We start from the raw sequence: 11,148 nt of genomic DNA, 5'->3' as shown, positions 1-11,148 counted from the left end.
AGTGCACAGACTTACTAGACAAAGGACTTACAAGAATTAGCATTCTTTTGCCTATATGCTAATAATATTTGTACATGTTATTGGTAGTGGACTTTTCACTAATGGTAGTTATTTAGGTATTCATGGATGGGATTATTATTGGGGATACAAGCAATTAGCATTCTTTTGCCTAAATGCTAATTTAATTTGTATATCTTTCTTTTGGCATTTGTGGACAGTGATAAATGGTTCTGTAATACGTTATTAAGTGGATACATTAACGCTTATTGTTATTGACACTGACACACAAAGTGACACTAATGATATTATATGCTACATGATAGTATTTTGGGAGTTGAACTCTTATTGAGGCAATTTCAAAATATTTTTGCATGGTGAATTAAATGAAAAAATTTGGATCATTATGTGAACAGATTTTTTGCACAGGTTTTGGAATATGTTTTTCTTGAACAGGTTGATATATTGATATTGGGCTTGAAAGCCCAATTTTTTTATTATTAAAAAAATGGTTTTTTTTTAATATTTCAAACCAACCAAACCGACTAAACCGCACCGCAAAAAACCGCACCGCTATAGGTTGGAAAATCGACCTTAGGCGGTATGCATCGGTACCAATTATGAAAAAACCGATCTCTATCGATTCGGTAATAAATTTGGAAAAAAACAGCCATTACCGAATCGCGCACACCCCTAAGCTTTACTGAACATACCTCTTAGCCCTCTGTTGAGGACTCTTTTTTCGGCCCACATGGCATTATTTCATTGGCAATCCATGCTACATCAACATCTTATTGATTTTTTGGGTAAATCTCTTTAAAGCCCAAAATAAGCTCATATCTCATTCAACTACATGGATCGAGCTCACATGGCCCATGAGATCCTTACTTCAAGAGGCGAATTCATAGTCAACATTTCCTTTTCATCAATTAGGATCATAACTCACACCATCATCAACATCAACATATGGATCGGGCTTAGGGAATGAATCAAAACTCACGGCCCATATTACCTTTCTTACACTCATGGCAAGCGGCTTCTTCAACAAGAGCCCATATTTCACAAAACGACAACAAAACTTGAGGTATGTCATCTCATCTTCGGCTTATGATCCATGCTCATAAGTCTCTTTGGAGAAACTTTAGGAGTCATGGTTTAAAGGGCCAAGAGATATGTTCAGTAAAGCTCCAGCGGTTTAAAGTTGATAAAAGAAATATGTTGCTTGGCATGTCTTCTCCAATTCTCTAAACTCTAACGAGTCCGTGTGTAGCAGGTAACATATGGTAAGCATCCCTTATCACATAGCACTTTAGATGATAAATTCCCCATTACTCTTTTCCTAAAAGCTTAATGTTCTTCATGTCACAAATATTCAATATCCCCAGCCATCTAACTGCTGGAAACATAACTGTTCATTCAATCCCCAACTGTTGCTATACAAACTTAGAAACTTCATTATATTATTCTACAAAAATCTCATTACTACTTTAAGCTAAAATCCAACTCAAACACATGGCCTAATCTAATTGGCTATCTTTTATCTCTAGCTATATGCAAAATATTCATTATATCTCTCATACCCAGCTGCTGTCTGCCACAATCAGACCATATATTTCTCTGCCAACTACCAGAGCAGAACATTAGATACTCTTCTTGCTCACCAAGATTATGTCACAACACAATGAGGCCTTGACTAAATCTCTAAAGCTTCAGTAACTTTCAACCAATCCTTCTATTACTTGCTAAAAATGTGTTGTAATGGAACCTTGTACCAAAAACACAAACACCCAAAAGGGGAAACATTTTCAGCAAAACCCTAGCAGTGTATTCAGCACTTGACACCTAGCTGGGAGTGATATCATCAGCCATTTAATGCTGAAATCCCAGCTGCCAGCTGCTATACCCAAAATAGTGAAATTCCCTTGAAAGAGATCTTACCATTTTCAGCTAAATCCATAAAATAAATGTTGAATGACCTCTCGAACACTCTGAAATCACCATACTAACTTCTTTTGCTTCTGCCCAAAGCAATAGCTATCTCATGACAGTTGTGACAGCTGTCTCATGAAAGCTGTCACAACTTTTCCTGACAGCTGGGACAGCCTTTTCAGAACAGCTGTGACAACTGACCCAACAGCCTGGGCATTACTTTTTTTTTTTCCACATTTGGCTAAATCCAAAACCAAAACCAACTAAACTAACTATCTTTTCTCTTGCTAAAATATATTCCTTTTCTATTACTTTTTCCCCAGTAGCTCTTACCCGAAATAGCAAAAACATCTTAAACCTAAACATACCATTTTTGCCCAAATCTTAAGTTGGATTTTCTGAAGATTTATTGCTATCTGGGACAGATTTTGGCTGAGATTCTCTGCTAAAATACCCCTTTAAACTCAGCTAAATAGGACCCCCCATCAACACCTTAAGGGAGGACACCAAGGGAGAAGAACTCTTTCACAAACCTCTCTATTCTCTCTCCCTAAGCTTTCATAAACCCTCATCCATAATCCAACAGAAAATTCCAGCAGTACATACTAGCAGAAAAGCCCAGGTGTAAATTCTAGCAACCTTGCTAAACACACCGCAGCACTATTACCCCTCATATACTCATTCTCTTACTCTCTATATTCAGAAAATATACCTATCTTACTGCTCCCATCTCCAAATGCCTAAACACACCTCCATGCTCTTCTCTTACAAAATCTTTCCTCTTGGAAAGTAATCTCTACATCTTCTCCAACACTTATAATCTCATATTTTTACTATCTTTAACTATCATATCTCTCACACTTCCATACATCATACATGTTACAAATATTACATCCCACAAAACATCTCTTTCTCCACTTCTCTTACACAATCTCATACACATTTACTACACCATTACATATAACACACTACACTCATCTAAACTCCACTCTCATACTCTCTCACTCTGAACTTCTACTGTTTTGCTGCTCATAAACACATATCAATACTCTTCTCTATTTCTCTTATAAAAGCCCTTCTCATGGAAAGTATAAACTTTTATTACTAAAGCCTTTCTCCTAGAAAGTACCAAGATCTCACATCAAAGCCCTTCTCATGAAAGACACAAATTCATCTTACATAAAGCCCTTCTCTTAGAGGGCACAAATACTCCATACAAAAGCCCTTCTCATGGAATGCAACACTATTCATAACTTCACAACAACTAAAAGAGTATTGTCAAAGGGAAAACTCATTTAAGTGCATGATAAGAGAGACAAGCTTAACCAACCCCTACACACAGCTGAGCACACTCTCTCTTCCTTCAGTTGCACCCATTTTTCCCCCTCAATCTTGAAGTTATCATGGCAAACTGCCTCTCTACCGCTGGGGTCACTCTGCTGGAATATTATCAGCTCACATATGCTGAAAAGCTGGGCTACAAACCATACAAAGAAAAGTGACTTTGCTTCCTTATCTTTAAATTTATATTATTGAGTACATGATTACTTTACATTTAAATACATATTACTTTATTCCAATTTTCAGTCAAGGCTTAAACTCATTTAAATGCGTGATAAGAGGGGCAAGCTTAACTAGCCTCTACTGCTGGCATTCTACTAGAATCTCATCAGCTCACTGATGCTACACAGCTGGGTTACAAACCATACAAAGATAAGTGATTTTGCCTCCTTATCTTTAAATTTACATCATTGAATACATGATTACTTCACATTTAAATACACATTACTTTATTCTAACTATTAATCAAGGCTTAAACTCATTTAAATGCATGATAAGAGAGGCAAGCTTAACTAACCTCTACTGCTGGTACTCTGCTGGAATCCTATCAGCTCACTGATACTACACAGCTGGGCTACAAACCATACGAAGATAAGTGACTTTACTTCCATATTTTTAAATTTACATCATTGAGTACATGACTATTTTACTTCTAAATAAATACTACTTTATTTCAACTACTATTACAACTACTAATCAAACCTATTATATCAAGCACATATTACATATTTATTCAACCATTATTGTGATTCTTAGATTTTGGCTTTAATGGTTTGGTAGGCTAAAAAGGTACACCGGTAGCCGTTAGACCACGTGGCCCAATGTTGAGTTCCGGGACGCAACTCCCTGAAAAGAACCCGGGCCTAGTAAGGTTACTAATCTAGTGGATCACACATGGCCGAGCAGCAGAAAAAGGCCCTCGAACACCCTCCAAACCACGACCCCCAAAATTTTCCAAAAAAAACTCATGAGCTTGGATCACAAGTCGAAGATGAGATGACGTATCTCGGGTTTTGTTGTTATTTTGTGTAAATATGGGCTCTTGTTGAAGAAGCCGCTTACCATGAGTGTAAGAGAGGTAATATAGGCCATGAGCTTTGATTCATTCCTTAAGCCCAATCTATATGTTGATGTCGATGATGTCGTGGGGTTATAATCCCAATTGATAAAGAGGAAATGTGGACCATGAATCCGCCTCTTGAAGTAAGGATCTCGCGGGCCATATGAGCCCAATCCATGTAGTTGAATGAGATATGAGCTTATTTTGGGCTTTAAGGAGATTTGCCCAAAAAATCAATAATATGTTGATGCGGCATGTGTTGCTAATAAAGTAATGCCATGTGGGCCGAAAAAAGAGTCCTCAACAATATATTAATAACTTTTGAATCTTAGTATATTAATTGTTCTTTTAAGTTGAAAATTTTTTGGTTCATTTAGAAATCTATTGATAAACCACTATTTTGTGTTATTTTGTTAGTATTGAATAGATAATACTTGAGATTTTTCATATATAATTTAATTTTGAATCTAATGATACTTTTTTCTTGAAAGGTTGAAATATTTTGTTTCATGTTATAGGCCCAAAGATGAAATCCTAGTTCTTTCGGTGACCAAAACAAATGTGCCTATATCTCACATTTTAAAAAGAGATGGGCAAATAAAAAAGAAGAAAAAAAAACTTCATTGTAATGCCAAATTAATGAACAAGTCAAAAGAACCATGGCGAGGTCTTATTGCATTACTTTTTTTTTGAAAATGAAAATTCAAACATATCTATCTCATCGTATATTCATTAGGAAATTCGAGGTTATCTACAAGACTACAATTGTCTTCATCATGGGTCATATAGCACTACATCACATTATAACTTCCAAAAGTCACTCTCGATAAGGAAAAACAGATGGGCAACGACAAAAGTAATTATAGATAAGCCAAACAAACAAGCACAATTTCAAAGAGTCCAAGCACGTGCATTAGAAAATTCGAGGTTGTCTTCATCAAAGGTCAATACGACTTCCTATTCCATTTCTATATAGTCATAGTTCACAATAATTATACCCCCATACTCCCAAAAACCATTCTCGATAAAGCCAAATAATCTTCAAGTAAAAAGCTCAAAACAGCCATGACCAAATTCGAGGTGGTGTTCATCACAACCCCTGCAATCGGACACCTCGTTCCAATTGTTGAATTTGCACACCACCTTATCAATTGTGACCCTCGATTCTCTATCACTCTACTCATCATCACCATTCCCCAAAGACCCCTTGTCAACACCTATGTCCAATCATGTGTTGCTAAGTCTGCCTCCACAAATATCAAGTTCGTTCTCCTCCCTACTGTAGACCCTCCCTCACCTGATCAATTCCAATCTTCCATAGGTTACATGTCATTATTCATTGAAAGACACAAACCCCATGTCAAGCAAGCAATCACAAACCTCATGGCAACCGAGTTGGACTTGGACTCGGACCGACGGCTCGTTGGGTTTTTCATAGACTTGTTTACAACTCCCATGATCGATGTAGCCAACGAGCTTGACGTCCCTTGCTACCTTTACTTCCCATCTTCTGCTACGTTTCTTGGCTTCATGCTTCATCTTCCAATCCTAGACACCCAACTCACCACTGGGTTGGGTGAGTTGGACACTGAATTGGTCATTCCGAGTTTTGTAAATCCGGTTCCTCCAAGTGTGCTGCCTTCTAGAGCGTTGGAGAAAGATGGGTGCTCTTTTTTTTTACAAAATGCACGCAGGTACGTTGAAACCAAGGCTGTAATTATAAATACATTTTCTGAGCTTGAGACTTATGCACTTAACTCGTTCTCTGCGAGTCAAGTGCCACCGATTTATCCCATTGGGCCTGTTCTTGACCTTGTTGGACCGGCCCAATGGCACCCAGACCGGGCACAGCATGAAAGAATCATGACGTGGCTTGATGATCAACCTCCATCAACGGTAGTATTTTTGTGCTTTGGTAGCATGGGAGGTTTTAGTGGGTCCCAAGTGAGAGAGATTGCCCTTGGACTTGAACTAGCCGGGGTTCAATTTGTGTGGGCTTTACGTGAGCCACCTGAGGCCCAATTTGCCTTCCCGGACGACTACATGAGTCTTGAGAAAGTTTTACCAGATGGATTCTTGGAACGAACAAGTAAGATTGGATTGGTGTGTGGGTGGGTTTCACAAGTGTCAATTCTAGCCCACAAAGCAATAGGAGGATTTATATCACATTGTGGTTGGAATTCAATTTTAGAGAGTTTGTGGCACGGTATACCAATTGCCACTTGGCCAATATATGCTGAGCAACAAATCAATGCCTTTGAGATGGTTAAGGAGTTGGGATTAGCTATTGAGATTAGGTTAGATTATAGGGAAGGTAGTGATTTGGTGTTGGCAAATGAGGTAGAGAGAGGAATAAACCGTCTAATGGACTATGACAATGAGGTTAGGAAAAGAGTAAAGGAAATGAGCAAAAAAAGTAGGGTAGCTATGATGGAAAATGGCTCCTCATATGTGTTACTAAGAGCACTAATTCAAGAATTAGTGCTTTGATAATTCAAGGTGGACCCAGTTAATGTTTTGACCATTTAATCAAAAAATAAAAATAAAGCTAAAGATGGAAGGAGCTTTTCAGAGGATGCCATATCAGTCAAGCTTGAAATATATGCAAGATCTGTAAACCTATTATGATGTAAGGAAAAATCTACCATTTGATTTTTGTAATTTAATAATTTTAGCATTTTTATGTAATTTTCGTTATTTTAGGTTTATAGTATTTGTTTCTTGATTTTTATGTGCTTTTAATGTTGTTTATTCAAAATAGGATTTTGGAGGTTTTCATAGTCGCTCTAGGTTTTCTTTTTACTATTTGAACACATTGTTTCCTCCAAAAGCAATTCAGTTTTTAGATTAATAATTGCTTTGGAGGATTCCATAAAATTATCACCTTGTGGATTAAGGAGACCCTCGTGGATGGATGGTTTACTAACAAAAGCTTATGTTTCATCTAAGAGAGTAATGTGTGTTTTTTCTTCGTATTTCCACAACATCATACTAGCAACTAGAGAATTGTACCAAGCAGTTTCCACAAGCTTTAGCAAGATAATTATCCTAACAGATTGTAGATACACTTGCAGTAACGGCAGGGAGAGACATTCATCCATAGTACCTTAATTAGTAGTGGCTGAAGATCTTTCACAATGGAATAAACATGGCACATATTTTGTAAGTTTGTAACCCATATCAGGCAATGGGCAAACAAGTAGCCAACGTGTTTTGTTATTTTGTTATTAAGAGCATCCACAACAGTGGAGCTAAAATTTAGCTATTTGGCACCACAAAAAGTTACTTTATCTATTTTACCTACTTACATGTTGTAGCAGTAGATTTATTTTACCTTTCAACATAATAAAATAATATAAATATCACAATAAAATAATATATTTATTATAATAAAATAATATATCCACTACAATAAATAACAATCACAACCACCCCCAACCGCTACCGCTGCCACTATCGCCGCCACCACCGCCACTGCTACCAACTCTTTCACCGCCACCACCGCCCCCCCATCACTGCAATGATATTTTTTTACCACTTCAATTTTTTTTTTTAATTTCCACTTTACTTAAATATCCCTTCTTTATTATTTTTTATTATCTCTTTCTCTCTCTTCCTCTTTGTCTGTTTCTCTTTCTCTGAACCAAGATGAACCAACAAATGATCAAACTTCCACTCTTTCTTCTCAACTCAGCAAACTCACTACCACCTAAACCCCCACATCACAACCCAGCCATAGCCACCTCCAAATGCCCACCTCCGAATCATTAAGACCCACATCTCGGCCGAGTCACACTGCGCGGTCTGCAAGGAACAGTTCCAACTCGAATCTGAGGCTCGCGAAATACCTTGCCCAATTTGTCGGCACGAGTTGCCAAGCGAGCGAGAGCAAAGCCAAAATGAGAGCGAGGTTGAGATTGCGGTTAAGGCGAAGGAGACGGTGGGATTGACGATTTGGAGGTTATCGGGAGGTGGGTTTGTAGGTTGTGCCATGGGTTTGTGATCTTTCTCTCTACTCTAACCAATCTGCCATGGGTTTGTGTTTTGTGGTGGTTGTATGGAATTTGGACCAGCGCTGCTTTGATCTTTCTCTCTACTCTATCTTTGTGGGTTTGTATTTTGTGTTTTGTGGTGTTTTGTGATGTGGGTTTGGTGGATTGACGTTGTTGGTGGTCCGATCCGGTGTTTTTCTGGTGGGTGTCTGATTTGGTGGGTTTTATATGGATTTTATGAGCACTACCGCCGGCGAAGCAAAGAGATGAGGGATGCCGGAGAGAGAGAGAAAGAAAGAAAAAGAGAAAATATTATTTTAATGTGAGAAGTTTAATAAAATATTATTATTTCTTTTAGCTTCTTGCTACACTGCACATCTATGATGTTCACGGTAGCAGGAAACTAAATTTTTTTACATTTAGCTCCATTGATGTAGTGTGGATTTTTGTATTTTGGCGGAACTAAAATAGCTATATAGCTATCTAGCTCCACTGCTGTGAGTGTTCTAATGTAGGCCGCAGGTCATCTATTCCTTTTTTTTCTTTTTTCCTCTATTTTAGTGACTTTAGAATGTTGTTCCCTCTGACATGAAGTGTTTGGCTAAATGTAAACTAATACCTAATGATATCCATAAGATATTAGTTCAAAATCTTTATTCTTTATCAGCATCTTGATTGCTAAAGCTTTATTTCACAAAAGCTCTACTACTGAAATATTATAGTTAAAATTTACTTCCTACAACAATGCTAAACATGCACTTAAAGCACTTTTCTAATAGTGTCAAACATATCATATCATATCCAAAAGCTCTTTTGAAGACCTTGACCTTAAGCTGTTTCATTTCATCACAGGGCGAGTTTCAATTTTTCCTCAAAATAGCGTTTTAGCTCAAAAAGAGACTTTCTTTCTCCAAAAAAAAAAAAAAAAAAGAGTTAAGGCTTTGCTTAATGCAGAAGAAACGCTTAGAACTTTCGCATGATGCCTAAAACTCAACTATAAGTCTATAAAGGTTTGCTTGTGTAACCCAATCTAAGCTTTTTCAAAGTATATATTCCTAATTGTGATAACGTCATTTTATAAATACTGTGAGAAAATTTTAGATACAATTCTTATAGTATTGTCTCTAATTAAATTCAGATACACAGTTACAATGACAAATAAAACACAATGTATTTTCTTTTCAATGTCAATTAAATTCCATGCAACTCCTATAGAACGGCATATTATTAGAATAAATAAGATAAATTAAGAGTTTTGTAATTTAATGGACAAAATGTGAAGCGGTCAAATTACCCGTCTCATTTTAACTAACATTTTTATTTTTATATTTAATTTTGTAAGCAAGACAATAAATATTTTTGTAGAGAATTTAACTTTGGAATCGAATATATGTAACACAATCCTTTCGGGGCCTTACAATGGCAACAATTTTTGCTAAAACTTTGATGAAGTTGTCCATAATAAATGGTGGACAATTATTTTCACATAAATCTATAACTTTTTTTTCTACCATTTATAATCAATCACCTCTCTTTTTTTTTTTTGAAAAAATCTTTTAAAAATTTTATTTTGAACTAATTACAACTTACCCATCTATGGTTTAACAGAAATTTAAGTTATCTACCCGTAATTTGAAATTTGGCACTTTATCCACTTAGGGTTCCATTACCCACCTCTGTTAAAAATGAGGCTAAATATGTATTTTTGCTCTCTTTTATATTTTCTCTTTCCAAAACATTTAAAAAAAAAACATAAAAGAATAAATGAAAACAAGATCAAAAAGTGAGGGTTTTGTAAAAATTATGAACAAACATTACCACCAGAAACTTCTATCAAGAATCATCTCCAATAAAAACAAATTCCTTCATCCATTTCTAAGCAACCAACGCTATCTCATCTAAAACTTAAATCAAACAAAAAAATACCCACCAAAAAAAAATTCTAACTTCAAATTTGTTGAAACTCCATAGCTGATCTGAGAAGAAGGCTGGTCGGGTTTGTTCCTAGAGAGATAGTATTCGACGTAGTCCATGATAAATTATAATAGGTAACAACATCATCACCATCATCATGAATTAAAAAGACATAACAAATTAGCTGGGTCAAAATCTAATAACAGCAATCAAACGTTTACGCATACATTCACTGTTAAAAATTTCCCCATAAAATTCACATTCCTTATTAGACCATTATTTAAAAATCAGCATTGGCTCTTTTTATTGCTTCCCACGACGGTTGAAACATTGTTTGCTGCCAAACACAGCAAAGTTGTGCCCCACTGTCCCGCCCACTATACCCCCATCTACCAAGTGCCCAAAAAAGCAGGACACCACAGCAAACAAAAGCAACAAAAACGTTCACAGAAAATTATTATACTCACCTAATACCATGTCTTCATACATTAGCAGTGAATATAATCATAGATTTAATTAATCAAAGAGAGAGAAGAAGAAAAAAAAAAAGTATCAATTCCGAATTAGTTGAGTCAGCAACTTTTGTGGGCAATTTTTGGTTTGATTTAAGCTTTAGATGCTATGCCTTTGTTGGTTGCTTAGAAATGAATGATTCTTGATAGAAGCTTCTACGGCGGTGGTGATATGTGTCCATAATTTTTACAAAATCATCACTTTTTTTATCTTGTTTTCTCTTTTTTATTTTCTTTTTTTTTTAATGTTTAGAGAGGAAAGAGATATAAAAAGAGAGCAAAAATATATATTTAGCTACATTTTTAATAAACATGGTAACAGAACCCTAACTAAGCTAAGTTGATTGTCAAATTTCAAATCACAAATAAATAATTTTTTTTTTTTTTTGCGAGATTAAATTTC

The 11,148-nt window shown here is 36.1% G+C and overlaps 1 protein-coding gene across 1 annotated transcript; it reads left to right on the top strand.

The window, feature by feature from the left end:
• The first annotated feature begins 5,069 nt into the window (after positions 1 to 5,069).
• Positions 5,070 to 7,429, top strand: LOC142642530 (UDP-glycosyltransferase 43-like). Its single transcript, XM_075816908.1, has one exon. The coding sequence runs from the start codon at positions 5,393 to 5,395 to the stop codon at positions 6,815 to 6,817; it is 1,425 nt and encodes a 474-aa protein (XP_075673023.1). The 5' UTR covers positions 5,070 to 5,392; the 3' UTR covers positions 6,818 to 7,429.
• Positions 7,430 to 11,148: the final 3,719 nt, after the last annotated feature.

This window comes from Castanea sativa, chromosome 7 (assembly GCF_040712315.1).
Source record: "Castanea sativa cultivar Marrone di Chiusa Pesio chromosome 7, ASM4071231v1".
NCBI lineage: Eukaryota > Viridiplantae > Streptophyta > Magnoliopsida > Fagales > Fagaceae > Castanea > Castanea sativa.
This window is presented reverse-complemented; position numbering and strand designations above follow the sequence as displayed.

Coding starts and splice junctions, on each gene's coding strand:
- LOC142642530 (XM_075816908.1), top strand. CDS start 5,393: ATGACCAAATTCGAGGTGGTGTTCATCACAACCCCTGCAATCGGACAC.